This window comes from Augochlora pura, chromosome 5 (assembly GCF_028453695.1).
Source record: "Augochlora pura isolate Apur16 chromosome 5, APUR_v2.2.1, whole genome shotgun sequence".
NCBI lineage: Eukaryota > Metazoa > Arthropoda > Insecta > Hymenoptera > Halictidae > Augochlora > Augochlora pura.
Window position 1 is genome coordinate 2,810,051 of NC_135776.1, and position 21,059 is coordinate 2,831,109.

Consider the following 21,059-nt stretch of genomic DNA (forward strand, 5'->3'; position numbering starts at 1 on the left):
ACTTCGATCGGCCAGATGAATGATTTAGGTGGTCGTACCATCGATCGTCGGTGCTACTGTGGCCGCTGCTGCTGCTGGTCATCGTGCCTTCCAACGGGAACCTAGGATCATTAAACGATCTCGAGCTAGATCCGGTTCCATACCCAGAACTATTACTAGATCTCGGTGGGCTAAACGAACGGGGCTCGTACCGCCTCTGATGAGCGGACATGGCTGTCTGCTGGGTAGGCGTGTTGTCCGGACTAGTCACGTTCTCGTAATCTCCCTCGTAGTTGCTCGACAGGTACTGGCAATTTTGTAGCGAGCAACCTCTGCGATTAAGAAACGAGTTAGTCGAGAACGTCACCGGTCTTCTAATCTGAATGGTATCCGAAATCACTCACCTCCTGGGATTACCGTCGTTGCCCGGTGGTATCACGGTGACTGTCACTTGAGCACTGGTCTTCAGCAGGTCTACCATCTGGTCGTGGCTCAATGTAGATACGGCCACCTTGCAGATTTCCACGAGACGGGAACCTTGTCTCAGACCTGCTTGCCAGGAGAGTCCCATGCTCTCCACTTGCGTCACCACGCCGTCGGGCTGCACGTGGAAACCTAACTGACCTAGACTGTTCCTCTTCAGGGACAACTCCGTGGCAGGTGCTCCTTGGGTCACAGCTCTTAATCGAGCCACTATCTCCATCAGTTCGTCTCTTTCGCCGTAATCACCGCGGACGTGGATGGTGATGCATTCGCCCTGGTGGTAGTAGAGTCTCAGGCTGCAAAGACAAACCGATTTTATGGTTCTCGATTGGATCAAGGAACTTTGTATTAAGCCATTGAATACTTCGGCAATATCAAGAAATATTTATTGCAAAGAAATGAGGCCAGTTTCTTCACCTGTTGGTCTGTGCGTGCCAACCCAACACACTGGCGCAAGGAGCAACGAAGACTATCTGCCTGGAGTGTTCCTCTATCAGGACGATGGTGTCCACGCTGATCCCCAGGTAGCAGTCTGTGTTCTGATTGCTGTCCTCTAGGATCACCTGCCAGCAGATCGCCCCACGTTGCGAAGCATCACAGGACAGTCTTGGCCTCACTGCTGCCTTCTTCTTGCTGCTGAACGACAGCATGGCTGCTCGGAAAAAAACAATCATGGACATTGGGAATAATTTCAAATGATAAATGGGAGTTGATCTCGATTAAGCGAGACTTACAGAATTTCTGACCGGTATCGACCACCGTCGTCGAAGAATAATTGGTAGCCAGATCCTTCAAGTACTCCTGCCTGGTTCTGGTCGCCATCGTGGCGAATTTCTCCGACCTACGACAGACCCGTCATTGTACATCCTAATTATCTTTCACCGGAAACAAAGAAAGAGAGTCGGCCAACCTGTGTGCCGCGTTCTCAGCATTGATCACTTTCGCCAGTATGAAGTCTGCGAACGCTTTTCCCTTGGCGAAGGTGGCACCGGCCGGCACCGGAGGTCCGAAAATAGGCACCTCCTTACTCCTCGACACGGCTACGCTGTACTGAGTATTCTCGGAGCAGGGATTGATTGCTCTGACCACGATGAACACGTGCTGGAACTGCGACCGTATCCTGCGCGGGCTGAACGGCAACGCTCCCGGTTCCTGGATAAGAATTTCGCGTTCGTGAATCGAGCGAACATGGAGGAAACGGGCTATGAACGGACGCGCTCGGACCGTGACTGAAATCATCGCGTGCCCCATTGTCCGCTTACCTGGAACACAATCGTGACGATGTCGTTTCCGATGTGCCTCTTCCTGAGCAGCTGTTGCCTGTTATTCGGCGTGAACGGTAACATCGTGGACACGTGGAACGTCACTTCCGCTCCACGATGCGTCGCTGCAACTGCGTGGGTACCTGTCGAGTCTGTCCTTGTGTCCAGCCCAGCCTTGTACCCCTCGAATCCCCGCAGTCTTATTCTTTGGCCTGCGGCAGGATCTTTTCGTTACAATTTAATCTCCGCCATGAACTTGTGTGCCACGAATTCCAAGGTCTTCGTGGCTACTTATATTAAACAAGAACTATAGAATAAACGTGAGAATCAATTGCTCACCGATGGTGTCTAGAAACTCGAGGAACGCGGGACCAGCATGTTGGTTGTTGTACATCTCTTCCTCGGTCCTCTGGCCCGACCTGCAGTACAGCACACCGACCTTGTACCTGCTGGAGAGTCCTTGTTCGTCCAATCTGGCGACAGGCTCTTCGGCAACGGTGGTGCCCAGCCTCAGACATCCAAGCTGTACCTCCGGTGCCACCAACTCCAAAAGCTCTCTCGTCGGCAATCGGTTACCCTGTGGCCTGATTCCCAGAGCCTCTTCAGGCACGGAACCGCGAAGAGTCAACAGCTCCGATGTACGGACGATTATCCTATACTGATTCACATCCTTCCTGATGCTGATAGCCACTGGGCCTAGCTGCTCGTCCATTCCGAACCAGTTCTGGTGCTCCCGGCCTTAGATCGAAGGTTCAAAGTAAGATTGAAAGTAATTGAAACGCAATTCTTGTATTAGCGTCCTCTACAAAAAATTATTTCTCGAATTAGGACGACGAAATTTTCTTCAATTTACCCAAGAAGTATCTTCGGTAGTAATGCGCGCCCTCGTCAACGCTCTCGATGGGCAGCGGCCTTTTCTGCAACGGGCAAGTGTGCTTCCATAGCGTCTCTCCTGATGGCGGCTCCAAAACTGCCACCCCATAGGACAGAGGAGGTCTATGGACTCCATTGCCTTGAGAGCAACGGGTCAAGCTCACTTCCCGCTCGCCTTCGCCGCCGATCTCATTCCGGAAGAAGGGACACGACTCCAGTAAGTCGTTACCTGCAATCATCAAACTCTTTTGGTCAGTTTGGAGAACTATTCTCTCTGTACAGGAAGGAAAGACAACTTTAAAACTGATGAATGTTGGAGTGGAACAAGGAGATAAAGAACGGAATTGTAAGCCCTTTCTCGGACCATACCTTTTCCATCGCCGGCGTCTTCATCGGGTGTCTCGTCCGGAGTGGACGCCCTGAAGGAGCTCGCAGCGGATGCACCGGTCGCAGTGTTTCTTCTCCGAGCTAGCAATATGCCCCTGAGCTTGGCCGCATACCCCAAGTTCGCAGTTAGCGACTGGCAATCGTAGTGAGCGAACGCTCTGCGCCTGTGTCTCTCTTCAACGTCTGCAGACACGACCGGGCTGGTGCAGGTCTCCTCCATGGCCCGGGGCGGTTTAGCGCCCCACAATCTGTTCAGCTTCAACCGCAACTTCGGACTGGAGCCTCCGGCCGGGCCGCAGACCTCATCAGCGTCCACCGTCTGTCCATCCGGCACGCGTCTCAGATAGTCGACGCCGACAGAGTTCCGCTGATCAGAAGCGGATGGTCGGAGCTCCTGCAACATCGCGAACAAGTTCTCGCCGACCGTCACGGACTGCGCCACTGCGTCGATGCTGCCTGCGGGAGACAGGAAAGATGGTCAAGATGATAACATACGTTAGAGAAGGAAAGATAATCTAGACAATGACACGGATAGGCGAGGAAAAGAGAGATTACGGTCTCGTAATCGACAGCTGTTTTCGGTTGATGCAATTGACTTACCGTGCGACCCATACTCCCTCCTCAAGGGTGCCTCTGCCACTCGGGACCCAGGGTCCGGGCTGTGAGGAAGTTCCAGGCTTGAGTTGGACCTGTGAAGGGCCAGGCCTCGACCCACGCGGCTGCTGGGCCCGCCGCTGCCGCCACTGTGTATCGGCAGGCTCGCGATCATCTCTTCATTCTACAACAAAGATCAGCACTTTATTACATGTTTATCTGATTTACAACAAGACATATGAAAGCCAATATATTGGTCATCCGATTCTCTAAAGATTAATGAAGTTAGGAAATGAAAAGTCATAATGGATGGTATTTGAACTCTTTTGCAGTCTAACAAATTGTATTTAGAATCGATAAAAACGACTGTCACCCACACGTGACCTAATTTCTCCAAACATCAGCGTTCCAAAGGAACCTGCGCCTTAAAGAGCAACTACTCCAGCGAGTACCTCAGCATGTAGCTCGCGTTGAAGACAAAATGGAACGAAATAGGGGACACGGTAGAGTCATCAGAAAATTCAAAGCCCAAAATGACTAACCACCTCCCGTCTCTGACGTCACTTGCCCAGAACATTGCCCCGGAGCAATCCCATCCTCTTCAGGGCAAATGTGTCTGCGAGCAAGTGTCATCTCGAGCCAGCTGTACGCTGTCTACGTGGTTAGCGGCTAGACTAATCGCTCCCGCCGCATGATAAGTAGAAACGAACTCGGTGCCGACACACGCCGCGAAGTAGGGCATCTAATTAGTATCGCGCAGCCCTTCCCAGTCACACCTACGCTTCCAGCACTCGTCCCCGGGGGGCTTTGGTAGCCCACCGCGCGCGTTTCCATTCATTTGACAGAGTGGCTTCGCTCTTCGTCGTCGCGACGCTCCCACTTTTCCCGGCGTCTGACAACACACGACGCTTCCGAGAAATATCGCTCGCGATTTTCGCCGGGCCGCTCGGCCGTCCTCGTGAGAGAGACCGGGATGCCAATTAACTCGGCCGAGATCCAGGCTCGCGAAACACGAAGCGTTTATTGTTGTTTGAAACGCGATACGCGTGCTGAGGCGCGCGTACTCTCGCCTGCACGACGAAACCGGGACAAGCGCTATGCACCTGCCTGACTGCCTTCGAGATTGACCGAGCGAGACTTAGGCGGCCCTCACATCGCGCATCGCCGAGGAAATCGAGGGTCACTCTGGAATCGTGGACACGGTTTTCTCCGATTCGAGACCGTTCGAAGATGATACAAAGGAGTGGAGCATGTTTTAGATTGGATCGAGAGGTGGTGACGCATCGTGGGCGGAACCAGACGGGGGTTATAGGTCTCTGGGCGCTAGGGGCGGAGTTGAAGCACGATGCTACCGAGGAAAGCTGAAATTAGGGAATACAAGACAAGCAATAGGTACAGTTTTATATCAGACGAACGAGATCTAATTCAAAGAACGTACCGATGTTCCATTTACCTGCCTAATTTCCTTTCCTATTGGATGACGCAGCAGCAAACTTGAATGGAGTGGAGACAGACGAAAGCAATTGGTCTCTCGGTACTCTCGGTAATAGAGGCGGGACTAACGCGCGATGCTACGGAGGAGAGAGAAATCGAAGAATACTAAACGATCGAAGTTACCAGGTTCACGTTAGATGATCAGGATCGAGTTAAGAGGAAGCAAGGATGACTACCAGTGCTCAACGTGGACAGGCCTTTAACGTTGTACCGTTGCCCGATCCTCGAAATGTGCTCGGTGAATGGGCGATTCCATTGTTAACTCGGAACCGGTATCCGCGTTCGCACACTGGTCCCAGGATCGAGAGCCGGCTTGAGATTAATTGGCAGCGTTCGGTTAGGAGTGATACAACCACCTGGTTTACTACGAGAAGATATCTTTTTGTGTCTTCTTAGAAAAATATTCTAACTTCGCGATGATCTCTTAGAAGGGTCAATATCCGGCGTAAAGGGCTAACATTTATGGTATGTCCCAAGGTTGACTCTATCGATAGTAAAGCGTACTGAGAAGAGTATTAGCCTCGAGGTCGCAGACGATTCGAAATGTCGAGCGTTTGGCGCATTTTCGGCGCCGACGATCCTCGAATGCCGAGGCGGCTGAGCTCGGCGATGACGGACGATCGGAAGGATCCAGCGTCGAAGGTATTTGGCACGATCGACGGCTCGCCAGGGCCACAGGACCCCGTTGCATTCCTCGCGTTCCACGCGTCACTTTGCTGCTTCTACGCGACGACGACGACGACTGTTCGACTGCTTGCTTGCTGGACCAGCTGGTCGTTCAACAGCTATTCGTTCTATAGCAATTTGTTCTCATCATCCAAAGTGTCAACAATTTCTACTAGGCTCCACGTGCGGAGTAATTATTCATTAATTTATTTATCAATGCTATAAACCGAACGGTTTATTTAATAAATACAGGATTTTTTATGCTATTCGATTACTTTATATAATTATGTTATTTAGTACTAATCGGTGCTGTCTTTTTTAGGGAACGAAGATGAAACCGACTGAAGGATCGTCTCGACAAGGACGAAGAAGACGGCTCACGATTTTTCCCAATAACAGCGCGCGTCCTTGCGCCAACGCCGCCGATTTACGTAATGACCAGCGAACCATTTGCAAGCAGGAAATCCGGGCTAATTAGCGAATTCAATTAAAGCGTTAGCTCGATCGTCGAGACGTTCGACCGCTCGATAAAAGTGGAGGTTCGGTCGCGGGACAGCGTCGACCGATCGAAACACACAAGCCCGCGTGTTTCCACTTTGGTGAACGGTAAAAGTGATTCTTTTGATTGCCGATACATTCCCGGCGAAGCGGAATGTAAATAGCCCCTTTGTAAATGCGCTACCATCGTGGTTCTAGGGTCATGCGACGTCTGCCAGGCTCTCGGGAACAAGCAGTCCAGTTACGACAGTCATCCACGGATGCTACGCGTCTTACCGGGAAGATAAGGGGCCACCCTCGAAGTACCGAGAAGCTTTCAGTGGCACGATAAGTGGCCGAGGGGGACGAGGCGACGCGATTCTACTGACGAGGTAAAAATTACGAAATCAGAATCCTTTCAGAAATTTTCGATATCCCCGGGTGCGGTCTTCCGGAAGAATCGCTGGATCCCTCTGTGCAAGAAAATTCATTTCTTGTCCTATGAATCGGAATAAGTTTCGGGAAGCGTTCGGTGAGAGAATTTATCACACGATTCGTCAGTTGATTCACGTGTAAACCGTGGATTTTATTGTATATGCGATAACGGCGATTAGATAAAATACCAAAGAGTAAACAAGTTCGAAAAATTTTTGGAACATTGCCATCTTCTCTTCGCGTTACCGAAATAATTAAAAGAAGAAATATGTTGTTGTAGTCTGTTCACCGTCGTTATACACGCGCGAAGATAGCAGACAAATGGAAAACCCGCGTTTCACGTATGCTAACGAACGCGTATCGTGAAAGCCGATTGATCCGCGGTGAAACGATTACTTCGACTCTCACTGTTTTCACTCGCTCTTCATGATCCTTCGTTTTCAATGAAGTCTGTAACGACGATCCAGAGGCGATCGACCTCGGTTTCACGAGTTCCGACATCAGGAAATGCAAAGGCTATTATTTAGGTCACGAATGCACCTGTTCTAGGTTTTCCAAGGCTTGGCAAAAATTACATAGGACAATTAGGGGACGATTAGGACCGTTTTCAAGAAAGTCTAGGAATCCGAGAGCGATCGATCTCGTCCCCGAAATGTTCCTCGTCGTTTGCAAAAGCTGCCGAGTATATTTGGCGAGTGGAGGATGCCGATGCCATGGAAGCCGGTGCTCCAGCAACGCCAGAGGGGTTTCTCTCGGACATTCTTCGGTGTCCAGTGTATCAGGTTCTCGATCCTCGATCGGTGTCGTCTTGTAGCTCCGGGCCACGGCTAGGCACCGAACTCGCAAGACGACTTTTCCGTGGCCGCGCTCGCTCGCGTATTGTGGGAACGCTCGAGGTGCGTGCAACCGCAGACCCCATCGTTCCCTCTCCCGAGGTTCAGAGACAGATGGATCCATCAACGGTCGTACGCCGCGCGGCGAGGCACCCGAGAATCGGTGTACACGGGGGCTTTCGAAACCGTGAACGCGGTGCGCGGTCCCTGCCGGCGAACACCGTGCGAACGTAGCACGAGCAGAAAATCGCGCAGCGTTCGAGTATCCGCAGTCGGAGATCTGCTTCGATAAGTTTCACGGATGGGCTGGCCCCGGTGTTCGCGATCGCCGGCCGTGCCGTGTGTGCAGCAGGTCGTCGAGCTGCCGCGTCGTGCTCTCCCTTTTGTTCTCTGATAGCCGCCCCGGCCCCCCTCCCCCTTGTTCAAGAGTCGCGGAGTCGCGACCGCATTAGGCGCACCAATTAATTCCTGACCGATTCCCACTCCGTGCTCCACTCGGAACTGCCAATCATCGAAACAAAAAGAACGAGGATAGGGAACGCGCGTAGCGCCGTCGATCCACCGAACTAGTTATGTAAATGCCTTTTGCATTCTCGACAAGATCTACGGCGTGTTGATTCTTTCCACGTCCTCTTCTTTCTTCCTCGCATTCCTCTTGTCGGCGATCGGAGTCGTACGCTACTATTCTTTCGGCTCCTGAGAAAAATCGTTTTCACCGTGTACCTCGTATCCAGAGCCGCTCTCGGGATCTATCCTGGGAAAAATTATTCCGACCGATCCAGCATCGCGATTATTACGCTCGAGGATTTTATATGTAACAGTTGAGATAAGTACTTTCAGCAACATCCGCGATCCTCATCGAACACGCTTCCTGCGATGAAGTATTTTTATCTTATCGATTTTATTTCGTCTCATTTATTTGGTAATTCCGACGGGAATATCCTTTGTTACGCGAGACAAAGAACTGTAATTTGGAAATAGCCTGTAGATTTCGTCTAGGAGCCAGTGATAAAGTCTAGGTAAAAGTTCCAAACGAGGTGGAAGAATCGTTGCGTCAAATGTCTAGTATTTTATTTATATTAATTTATTTCGAGATTCATTTCTTCGCAGCACGTACTACCCCGTCTAGCATGTTTATCGAATATTTTCTGCTAAAGAGAATTGTTGTTCGAGTCTCGTTTCATTTATCTCGGAGAAATTATTCAATCGACACGATGCCTATCGAACGTTTCCAGCAAAAGAGTATATTGTCCGTGGCTCGCATTATCGCCGAGTTGTGTCCGACGCAGAGTTGTGGCGGCGGTATCTTCCAGCAGGCTGGTCTACGCGTCGGAAAATGCTAATTATCCGAGTCGTAAGAATATTTAACCAGGCAGCGCGAACGATGGGTGATTCTCTCTCTGGGAACCGCGCGCGCGCTCGGCGAACAATTCCTTTTTGCCCGGCGATTACCATTCAGCGAGTTTTCCGGGCGCCGCGACGCCACGGTGGGAGAGAGGCACAGCGATTATTTATTTTCCTCGTTTTTTCGCGGATCCCTCGAGCGTGAACTCGGCTGTGCCATATAAAGCCACCGGGGCAGATAGTGAATATTATTTCTGCCCCTTTTCTGGGATCGCGGGCGCAAACCGGCGTTAAAACAGATCGTAACAACATCGGAGCCCCGGAGGCCATTTATCCTGCGAAAAATTCCGTCGCCTTTTTTTTCCTGGCCGGCTTCCGTTGATCGCGGCCGCGATCCGCGGGCCGTTCGCCTTCTACGCAACCGAACGCACGATTATCTTTTAATTGCGCGAATTCAACGGCGAAAAGAAAGTCCCGCGAACCAGACCGGATTGTGCTCCCGTTTCCTGCCGCCTTTCCCGGCGTGGAAAATCATCGTTATTGCCGGTGAAACATGGTTTTCCCTCGTCAACGCGAGCTACAGAAATGTCTCCGGCCGACCGAGACGTCTTGTGGGCGTGGCTCGAGCCGCCGTGGTAGGGGTCGGACGCGACGATAACGAGGAAAGGTTTGTTCCGTTTTATTGCACGATACTTTTGATGACACAATAGCGATTCTTTTAGAAATAACGTTGCTGGATTTTCGCACGATTTTAATAAGGATAGAACGACGAACGAACTAGAAAATTCTGTATCTTCTCATCTAATAATATATTTGCATTGTTTTATACGGAATATCAATCTCAAAAAGATCGTCTCCACCTTTTCACTAGATTCATTAAAGGTGCGCGAAGATAGTTAATTTCGTCCAGTATGTTTTCGATAAATTGACCAAGTGAAAGCCTGTTTTGCCATTCGAAACGATATTCGCGCGGAGCCCCGCTCGCAATAGCGAATCGCCAGCCGCGAAGCTGCCAAGGCGACGCTTATCGCCGGTAATAATATCGCCGATAGAATTTATCGTGCTACCTTGCAGCACACCTCGGCGCCAATATTTCGTTGCCGCGCCGCTGGAGACGGCCCTTTTCCTTCGACTGTAACGATCCTCGTGTGCGAATCCGCAGCAACATGTGGCTACCATGCGCCGCCCGGTAGCCGTTTGCTTCTCCTCGTCGTTCGCCGTCTCTTTTTTCGCCGTTTCTCTTTCCACGGCGACGAGGATAGCTTACCGATGCTCCCCCCCCGGCAGTGTTAAACTACAAAAACGAGAAGTCGAATCGCGGCTGGAGATACTACCGACCTCCGTGGCAACGAGATCCTCGCCTTCGCTTTTGCCTCGTGCGTTCTCTCCTGCCGCTCCGATCGCTGATCGATGGATCTCGCTTCGCCGGATCTCCCGAAAGTCGCGCACGGTCAAAATAAATTCGTACCTCGGAATTATTGTAGTCGGTCGATCATAGTAGTCTCCTATTGCATTTTCTAGTAGCGATTGGTACTTTTTTTTTTAATATTATTCTTTCGTCTTTTAGACAAAACGATTTTTCGTTAAATCGTCGTATGATTTTTTTCTTAAAGTATTATGTTTCATTTTCATAAAGCGCTGTGCGTTCTACGATAACGTATTCTTCCCACCGCACCGGTTAAAATATCGTCAGCCACCACCGGCACCGTCGCATTTCAAGGAACGTTGCACCGTCGTCAGCGTTTCGGTTCCACCGACGACACTGCTAATTGCAGCGCAATTATGTACGTGCCTGATTATGAGCCGCGCAACGAGCGGCTGCTCGCCAACAATCGACAATGATCGCCCGTTCCCACGTGTCTATCTTCAGCGGAGCTGCTGTTAAAATACGGCCGGTGTAAAAGTACGGTGGCCGATGCAAAAAATATCGTGGATGGTGCGCACGATTACGGTGGTCATTGCGAGAACGTAGCAGACGATTAAAGAATGCGGGCGGATGATACGAAAATATAGCAGACGATTAAAAACTACGGTAAGCGATGCAAAAATATGGCAGCTAGTCCAAATTTGTCTGACGCTAAAAACTGTCCGCGCTTCTTCGCTTCCTTTGGCCATTGCGAGGGACACGAAAAATGTATTCTCGTTCGGAGAAAAAAACAGCGATAGAGTGAGGAAGAGGGAGAGAGAGTGAGGGAGGGAGCGAGTGGCAAAGAGATGACGAAAACCGCCGCGTACCCGGCTGTCGTGTACTGGTAAGCTTTCAGGAATGTGTTCCCTCAAATTGGGACAATTGAAGAGGAATGCGGGTCCCGGCCGGAGCAGCCAGTCGGATGGGATAGACGATCGGCTGAGCGGCGGAGTCGACCAGCATCGAGAGAGTCTTTCTTTTCCATCCTCGAGAGACCTCCTACGGGCATGCAAGCGACCCACACCTAAACGTCTGCCCATCCGCGAAGTCGAATATCACGGTGTAGCGCACCCCGGTGATCCCCGGCTGCACGCTGTTATGGAAACGATCTCGTCCGCGGATTCCAATTTTGCAATTTTAACTAGCCTGCGGAGTCCGTCTCGTATGACACTACAGTTATGATTAGCAAGCAAATCTTTATGCGGAATAAACATTTTCCACCGTGATTACATAAAACGGAAGCTGGATGAAAATGTGCTTCTCCTTTTAATGACGTTAATACGGTGAACGTTATGCAACGGTAGTTTGAAACTCCCGTCACGTTTTCACTGAATTATGATGTTTCCCAGACATCGTTTTATGCATTTATGATAAAAAAAAAACCGTGCAGATCAGATGCAAAACAGCGAGAAACGCTAGAAGAATCCTGAACGTTGCTGTATTACTACCAATTCGTTAAGATTATTATTTTAAAAAGGAGGAGATAAATCTTGGCAAACCAACTCAAATAATCTGTATTTTGTATAAACATCCGCAGCTCGATGATTACGCTACGGTGCTTACGACAACGCGTAGGCGTTGTTTAAAAACACGCGAGGGGAGAGAGTCGACGTGTCGAAAAATATCGACCGCAGATTTTAAGGATAAATTCGCGATCACTCCGGCAACAAATCTACCTGCTGGATGCTCGAATGTCTGCGTTCCCTTCGCGCCCGTTTCTCAGGTGTTCCGCCAACGGATCTCCTACTCTTCTTCACTTTCGCACACTTATTCCTCGTCCGCCGCGGTGACGGCGAGAGCCGTCTCACCGCGTCGAGAAGTTCGTCGACGATTTTGATCGACATAGATACGCGCGTTCGCCGGCTCGTTTTTCGCGCGATACTGAGCTCGTTCCGTCACCGAAGTGTGTTCGCGCGTCGACGGCGAACAAGTGAACATCTACCGATCAACAATAACGAAATCCCGTGCGTGTTGGTAGCCGGTACGTGCCTGTTCGGACACGTTTCGAGACAGCTACACGGAGGGGTGCCGTCTCGGGGAACCATCCCTTCTTCCTTGCACAGGGGAGACATAACGGTGTGTTTGGATCTTGATAATCGCGGATGTCAATCGATCGGCTGAGAATTCTTCGCAGGGTTTGTTTAGGGAAGCAGGGAGAAGGGGGGAGGTGTAGTCTTGGTTATCGTTTTACTAAGGGGATGTTTTCCTTCCATTGTGGACAATGCAGCTACTCGGTTATTAATTAATTTAAGATAAGTAACTACTTTTAATTTTCTATTAAAGAGAGAACCGATGCGATCACTGTTTAAGGTCGGTTCATCTGAATTTACAAGAGCTAAAGTAAAAATCTACGATTATTGTTCCCGTGTCGTAATTATGAAACGATAGATGCGCGTTGTGAACGATCGTTCCTCGAAAGGGTTTAACGGGAACGATAAACGACGACCGGATCGAGAAATGATCGCAGCTTATCGCCTAGCTGCCTATTCAATATTTACCAATGGGACGAGAGCTGCCTCATTCCTCTTGAATCGTACGACTGTGTCGAGAAAATCGATCGGATCTTGCCGTTCGCACAACGGTGTTATTCAGGATCGCGCATTGGGCACCGGATTCAGGACATTTTTCTGCCTGCGCCGTTCGAATCATCGTCGGAAATGATCGGTTTAATTTAATTTTATCAATTAATTATCTCGTTCGAAGACAAGGGGAACGCAGCCGATCGATTTCACATTTTTTTCGAAGAGGTCGCCGGTGTCGAAAGTTCGCGAAACGGTGAAAGTTGCGAATCGCCGACGGAAATTCCGCGTCTATTCGATCGAGACGGCAATCTCCGAGGAAATTCGTAGCTTCGTGTTCCTTGCACGAGGGAGACTCGTGTGCATCGTCGATTGCACGCGGGACGAGTCGATCACGAAAAACGAGGTTTCCACGGATAATGGCCAGGGGACGCGTTCGGAATTCCATTAACGTTATCGTTCCCCGGCCTCGTTTCGGTCCGTGGAACGTGGCAGGAGGCGAATCGTCGAGTTGGCTTAGGATCTAAGTGGAAGATCTTCGGATCTCCTGGAGATCGGGGGGACCCGTGGAACGGCGGACCGAAACTACAGTCTCGTTCGTAAACGCGAGACGAAACTGCAACAGCATGCTGCAGCGATGGAGCCCTTGAGTCACTTATAGACTCGCTCCTCGGAACTATAACCGTTGCATATTTATTTCTTATGAACGGGTCCATATCTCTTTTAATTTCTCCACAAAAATTCAATATAACGACAGTATTAACAAAGTAATAAAATAATACTAGTTCGATACATTAATTTCATTATTCTCCAACTCCGAGCAATAGAGTCACTGAACCGATTAATTATTAGTTACACCTCCTTAAGACTTCTGCTATAAAAAAAATTGCTAAAGAATGCGCAGAGTACGCGCTTTCGAACGAGATACTTTTTAAATGGAAAGGTTCAATAGGCACGTCGGAAAAAAATCCCAAAGATCGCGCATCTTTCGAAGACTCGACGACAGGCGCGGCTATCAGTCGACCCTCTAGCCGAGAACCGGCTGCATCGCCCGATTTTTCGTGGTCGCGTCCCTGTTTATCATTCAACGTCCACGAACTCTTTCTTCGTTCCGATACGCGTAGATACGATTAGCTTACGGGTCACGTGTGTAAAACGCTTGTTACGCAAGACCGACGTATCGGGTCAACGACTTCCTTTTTCTTCGTCGGCCAGGCGAGGGACGAGAACAGCAGCGTGGTCGGGAGCAATTAATCGACCGAAGATAATTACGCACACGCGTTCCAGCGATTTTTTCTCTTTCGCTGACGCGCGTCCCTTTCGAATTTTCAGACGAGAAGCAATCAGCCCGTTCGTCGCGCGACCATTTCGGAAGAGCACCGCGCTTTGTTCCTTGTACCGATAAGAGACAAACAACGCTTTGTGCGTTATCTCCGCGAAGTTTCCCGAATTTGCTTGTTGACCGTTTCGACGGTCGATCCAGATAGATCTAGGTAAGGCTCGCGGCGCAAACAACGCGACAGGTTTCCGGAGCCGGAACTCGACGATTATCGCGACAGATTGCCGAAGCAGGTTTCGAAGCCGAGTGGATCAAATTCATTTTCGGTTCGAAGCGATCCTTCTTCCACGGTTCGTGAATCGAGGCCGTCGTTGATCCAATTTTCTAGCGGACTAAAAATGTCTCCAGTCTCGTTCGTCGTAAATCTTGCGGTCATCGATAATTCTAATTTTAATATTTTACAAACTTTAAAGAGTCTCGAACGCGCCGTGAATCTCTCGGCAGAATGAAAGTGTCCCAGCTCGATGGCATCCGGCATAAGATGAACGACGATCCCGGTAGAGATTTCCGTGCAGCCTCCGCAGTTTCGAAATACAGTTAGTCATCGCGTGGGAGGCGCCGGATTAATTAGGAGACCGGTTCCGCGATTCAAACCGAACGGGAGAGCCTGACAGGCTAATCTGAGCGCGACAATAACCGAGGACGTTTCTCCCCGGGGCGGAAGCGCGTTATCGCGGCCGTTGTTTGGCCGAGGTGCTCGTGTCGGCTCGCGGTATCTTTTATCCGGGATCTCTCTTATCTGCGAGCGCGCTCGAACTGATTCCAGCTCGACAAATTTTCTTTACCGTTCCGACCGCGCCGCTGCCGGCCGGTGATTAACACTCGGCGATTAGCATGGCTGCTTGTTAATCAAACAGACGGAGCGCGGGAGCACATATGTCGATTCCACCCTTTCATTTTTTTTTTTCAACGCGCTCTCCTCCACAAAGGGTCCACGCGCGACAGATGCCGCGACTTCAATTGCGGGCCCTTTTGTCTCCTGGGTCCGCCGGGTCTCTACGGGACCGTTTTCTACCGGGGCCGGCTGCGGATGGAAAATTGGTTCATCCTTTCCTCGCGACGTTCTTCGTTCGATGCGAGCCAGACTTTTAAAGAATATATGGAGCTGTCTCACTTACAGATATTCAAATCCAGCAAAGTCTGTAGATACCTTTGTACGTTCAGAGGATACACCTGGCGTACTCCTTCAACTAGATCAAAGCCAGATCTTCGCAGATGTACTCTAAAATTTCCAAGCGGACTACAAAGTCCGGTAACTTCGAGAGAAAACGTTCGCAGAATACGGAACCGGGGATCGAAGACGCGAGAAAAATTGCAGAGCCTCTTCGAGAACGATTCGAGCATTGGAAGACCGTGCCGCGAGTGACGCTGAAAAGAAAATCGTTCGAGGAAGACTGCGTCGTGGGTGCACAGGCGAACCTTGAGTCTCACGGTCTCTGTAATAATGGAGTCGGCTGTGTCAGACTTCGTTTTGCAACTTCAGTGAATGGTTCAACACAATGGCTGGCATGTTCTTGCCAATTTCGGCGAGACCGTGTCAGCGATGTGGCTGTTTCAGCAATTAAAATCTTCGGCTGCATCGAGGTACTAATGCCGTATCGGTAGTCCCCCTGCATCCCTAAGTCGGCGCGGGACACAGTCTTGTCCGACCAATTGCCATGGTCGCTCTACGTTTTTCCGTTTCGTACCGTCCGACCCCGTTTAATAAATTGATAATGACAACTGTGAAACCATCGACCAGGGGTCGGGCGCGTTTCTGTACGGGTTCTGGTGCCGCCGTGGCGAGCATGGGTGCTCGCCGTGGTGCTCGAGTTCGAAAGTATTTATAGTTGGACCGTTAAAAACTGCGTAACCGAGTCGCGGCGAACAAACAGGGCCGCGATACGGGTACGGGGTCTCGGGTACGGGTACGAGAGCAGGGGACCGGCACCGGACTCTTAATCTTCTCTCGAAATAAACGCCCTCCGTGCTCGAGCCGACCGCTGACTCCTTGCTCCGATCTGTATCAGAAGTTCCGCGTCGGAAATGGGTCATTCGCGATGCTGGTTTGCAAGTGGATACCTCAACATCCCTTAAAAATCCAACATCGAAATGTCTAAAAATTTAATCACCAGAAAGATTCTTTTAAATACTAATCAATAATTAATCGATCCTAGTTATTTCATCCTTTAAAAATCTATTTCAGCCCCAACGATATTCAATCGACAATGAGCTTGGAGTCCCAGTTATCATCAGAGAACCTAGAGTCTCTTGCTCGATCAACCGACGCCACGATCATCTGTCAAGGATGCAGAGCCTTCATCTCTCTGGCTCGGAGATCGCTAAGCAGGCGTGGCCATGATGCCCTCGATTTCTCTGGAGCGCGACCATTGCCCCAGAGGGCAATCATCGTCATCCATTCGAAGCAGAGGAAGAAAAGGAGGAAGATGAAAACGAAGAAGAAGGAAAGGAAGAATACGATGAAGATGAAGAGAGAAGAAGAAGAAGAAGAAGAAGAAGATGATGATGATGATGATGATGATGATGCTTCTACAGAACCTATCCGATCAGTTTCCCTGTCCGCGAACGAAATACGACGCACTGGATCGTTGACCCTTCGCGATGGGATCGAGAATCGCTCCGCGAAGAAGAGTTGGCAGCCGTCCACGATCGCGCTGGCTCGAGCCGAGCCGAGCCGAGTCGAGCAGAGCCGTGCTGAGTGCACCGAGTGTGTTACTCGACTGTGAACACTGCTACGGTCGGTCGTTACCCTCGTTTCGCCGGTTGATCATTTTTTTTCTCCGGTCGAACTACCATGCTCGTGGAAACCGCGCCGCCATGTGGCATCTTCCGGCGCGTAACACGCCACGTAATATACGCGATTCGCGTGTCTCTGGTCTCGCGAACCAGTTTCCAAACCGAGATACCGAGATAAGATTGCTTACGGTAAACGATGAATGAATCGTGGCCGATGCTTTCGACCGCTCCTCTCTCTCCCTCTTGCTCTCCCGGTCTCGTTCTCCCCCCCCCCCCCCCCGATCTCTCATCTCTATCTTTCTACCAATCTCTCTCGATTTCTTTCTCTTTCTCCCCTAGCTTTTTCTCTCTCCTTTTTCCTTCTCTCGATCCTCTATCTCTTTTATTAACTCTTTCTTTTTTAAATTCTACGTCTACCAATATGTCTACCCTTTATCTGGCAATCTCTATTTCTGTCAATGCCTACCACTCCCGTGCTTTATCTCTCCCAATCTTTCTCGCTGCCGATTTCTATCTCTACCGATCCCTTTCTCTCTCTCTCTCTCTCTCTGTCTTTCTCCGTGCGTATCTACGCGCGTCGCGTAAGGTCCGGCGAATGTCGGTGAACGAGGACGAGCACGGGATGCCCGTGGCGACGGGAAACGACGGTCAACGGATACGATTAAATCCAGGAGAAAATAAATGGAAAGCACCGGCGATGCGCTCTTGCCTCTCCCGTTCCCTCTCGTTCTCTCTCTCTCTCTCTCTCTCTCTCTCTCTCTCTCTCTCTTTCTCCTCGAAGCGCAGAGAAGGGTTCACAGGCTCCCGCTGGGAACTAAGATGCCCTCCTCACCGTGTAACCAACCAACGCCGCGCGTCGTTCCGACGTTCGAGTTATTTTGATATCGCTCGTTTCTCGGTCGATCGGAACCATCAGGTCTCTTTATCTCTATTTCTTCTTGCCTCCTGCTTCTCCTTCTTCTTCGTCATCCACTTCGGCTACCACCGAGGAAAATAATGTTTACCGTGATCGACGCCCGGGATTACGTGCGTCGTTCGTTGAAAAATCACCGGTAGAAATTCATCATTACTTAGCCAAGACACGCCGGATCTGGATCACGAAAACCTCGATATCTCTTCCTGTTTACGGGCCAATTATCTTCGGCTTCGATCCAGTTCGACTCGTGATCGGTTTACGATCCCCTTTGAGCCGAGTCGTCGATCAATATTAATCGCAAACACGCGTCGAAAAGGGAGCACAAAGTATTCAAATGTCTCTCGCAGAATCGGAAACAGCGGTTTCGTATATCTAAAGATTGTTGCGCGATACGTGCAACGTCTTTCACGCAATTACGCGTTGTTGTTACACGCTTATGTGTCGCATGATTCATCTTTGATTCACCTTAGTTCCGTGACGGTCGAAGATAGTCTTAATCCCCGCGATTGCGGGTATCGTTCGCTCCGGAACGGAGCAGAGAAAGCGCGTGTAACGTGGCACGAGCACTGTAACACTTCAAAAATTTCCGGAGATACGTAGTTTCTTCGGAGCGATCATTATGAACCACCGAGTGTTCGTGGAAACGTAAACGTTCGAGGGTAGATCGTTCTCTGTCACGTCAGCGAGCGATTTCCACTCCATCAGGTCTCTCCCTACTTAATTATCTCAACTCTCCCTTGCTATACTTTTTTTACCGTGAATTATCTATCATCCTTCTTTGATATTTCTCGACAGCATTCGATCACGTTTCTTTTGCTCTGTCTTTAAATATCGCTGATTTCTTTCATCTGTTCAATCGGCGTTTTTAGTCGTTCGAATAAATCGATTATATACACCAGTCCGTGTGGTCCGGCGGAGTCTTTCAGGGCAGAAAAATTGGCGGAATAATCGATGCCGTGAAAGAGTATCTATCCGGTTCCGTAGCCAGCGTCATCTGGCAACGTGATTCTTTTCGTCCTCTCGCGCCGAGAAACACTGCTCTCTCGCGCTCGTCGCTCCTTCGAGAATCCTTTGTGTTGCCCCGGAGAAAGGGAGCCCGAGCGGAGGGCTACGGCCCTGAGCACCGGAAGTCCTGCCCCCCTCGCCCCGCGTCCCTCGGCTCTCTACGCCTCTATCTATCCGCACGTAACCCTCCGCTTAATCGACGTCGGTGCATCCCGGTCGGGGTTCGATTTTCGTTTCGAGCCAAGATTTCCATACAAAAACCGCGCCGGAAACAAAAGATCCACGACCCCGACTGTAATTACGGAAAAAGAGAGACCGCCGACGCCCCGCCCGGGTTCCCCGGATCATGCTATCATTCTTTCAACCGCAATTGCTGTCCCAGAAACCGGAGGACTATACTTAACTTCAACTCGAAATTAGTTTCCTGCATGAACACTTCTCCTCCGGCTCCGATACGTTTTTTTTCCCTATCTCCGTTACTCCGTTTCTGCCGCGCGTCAACCGATCTCGCATTGTTCGCGTCGATCTTCCGTCGACGGTGATTTCGTCTCTTTGCTGAAATCCGTCGCGGCCCGATTAGGCGAATAGCAGACCGCGTACAGAGAAATTACAGGTGTATATACATCCTAATTGGTGTTCAAACGATTCCGTGGCAAAACGCGACACTCGCCAACCTTTTTGCTGGGCAAATCATTGCAGCTTTTTTTTTTTTTAAACGACCATCAGCAATTTTCTAACAGCAAGATCTCGAGGAATACAGAAGTGCGGGGGTCTTTTTAAGTAGACATCTCCAGCCAGCGTGTCTGTGGGAACACCTCCGGAGGAATTATCTGTCACTTGGACGACTTTAACGATCTTTTGTTATACGATAATTATTTAAAAATAAATATCAATCGGTTCCCCAGACAAAATTCCTAAATCTTTGTTTTTTTTTTGGAAGCGGTGACCCTCTTCTAAGGGAATTTCACGGCGTTCTTCCCACGCGCGTCGCGACGCAAGGCTTCTCGGCCTTCCTTTCCCATAGCGACGAAGAAACGGAGAGCAGGAAGAACGGACCATGGATCACGGCCATTCGATCCTCGAAAATTTCGAGGCGTAAGATATCAGGATTTCGCTCGATCCGCGAAGCCACTGACTCGCGTTTCCCCGGCCGGGTCGAGTCCTCTCTCGAAAGAGTTCGCACTCCCGGCAGGAAATCTCGTATGGCAGGATGATCGAGGGGAATCTCTCGATCGGATCGCGGGGAACACGGGTCCCGGAAAATCGCTGCGGAATAGGTGGATGGACGCGTTGCGCAAGGAAAACGACTCGAAGGCGTTCCGCTGGTGGCTCTCGGCCCCCCGGTTCTTTTCGTTATCGGCTAGCCGCGATCTGCCGGGGCAATGCTGGAACGACGAAAGGTTCGACGTAACGATTCGTGTCCGGTGCTACCCGACGCAATAAAGATCGCATAACATCCTCCGTTTCGTGCAATTTGTACCGAGGCACGCCGGAGCCGCCGCGTTTCGGAATACACACCGCCGATCGGCGGCCAACCGATCCGCGAACGAGCGTCGCGACTCGCTGAACCTTTTCCCCGAAGACTTTCTACGGGATCGTTACCGAAATCGATCGGCCACTTTTACGCTCGCGGAATGGCCGCTCCTTCCGGTACGGAACGATACGCGCCACGGAATCGGTATGTATTCCGCGACTTTAATGCAGCGCGCGGTTTCTCTCCCTTTGCCCGGAACGCGTCGGCACTTGGCATTTTTTTTTTCTGTAACCGATCCGACGAGCGAATTCATTCGCGATTGTGCAAATCTTTTCGTCACGCTTCCGTCCGTGTTACTCGAATTTTCTCGTCCCGTTTCGCGCGAAAATGGAGGTCGCACCGTCAGCGGTATAGGAACCTCCGCGGAATCTGTAATCGACGATTACGATCGAACAGTTCCTTTCGGCTAAAAATACCGACACACTTTCGCATTTATTTGAAAGGCGAACGAAGAAGCGAATTTTGATCCGAGACTTCGCAGATATTTTTCCTATGGTTTAACGATCTCGCTCCATTCTTTTCCCCAGTTCCGCACGCGTGAAAATAAAACTCGTTCCGACGATAGCGGGCTATCGCTTCTCGGAAATTCTAATTGGGTTTCGTATTCCACTAACAGATTGAAATCTGAACTATCCGCGCACGGCTCAAAGAGATCGCCGATTGTTCCGTCGAAGAGCAATTCGCGCCAGAAGGCGGATATTCCTACTTGTTTTTGCGGCGAGCAAGGCGTGGAACGGCTGTCGTTCGAGCGATTACCAGCGGTATCTTCGACGAT

At 50.3% G+C, this 21,059-nt stretch overlaps 1 protein-coding gene across 5 annotated transcripts in view; it reads right to left on the reverse strand.

Annotated features, from left to right (window-relative positions):
* The window catches only part of LOC144470562 (signal-induced proliferation-associated 1-like protein 2), a 37,561-nt gene that overhangs the window by 4,168 nt on the left and 12,334 nt on the right, over nucleotides 1-21,059 (reverse strand). For 2 of the 5 annotated variants that reach the window (XM_078181864.1, XM_078181863.1), the window contains exons 2-11: nucleotides 3,585-3,762; nucleotides 2,967-3,440; nucleotides 2,578-2,826; nucleotides 2,064-2,462; nucleotides 1,725-1,936; nucleotides 1,373-1,614; nucleotides 1,197-1,303; nucleotides 880-1,114; nucleotides 384-758; nucleotides 3-311 (exon numbers count right to left, since the gene is read on the reverse strand). In XM_078181864.1, coding sequence (XP_078037990.1) covers nucleotides 3-311; nucleotides 384-758; nucleotides 880-1,114; nucleotides 1,197-1,303; nucleotides 1,373-1,614; nucleotides 1,725-1,936; nucleotides 2,064-2,462; nucleotides 2,578-2,826; nucleotides 2,967-3,440; nucleotides 3,585-3,753 — 2,771 coding nt within the window. In that variant the 5' untranslated portion in view covers nucleotides 3,754-3,762. The remainder of the gene's footprint in view (nucleotides 1-2; nucleotides 312-383; nucleotides 759-879; nucleotides 1,115-1,196; nucleotides 1,304-1,372; nucleotides 1,615-1,724; nucleotides 1,937-2,063; nucleotides 2,463-2,577; nucleotides 2,827-2,966; nucleotides 3,441-3,584; nucleotides 3,763-21,059) is intronic. The other 3 variants (XM_078181867.1, XM_078181866.1, XM_078181865.1) reach the window with 3 other exon arrangements.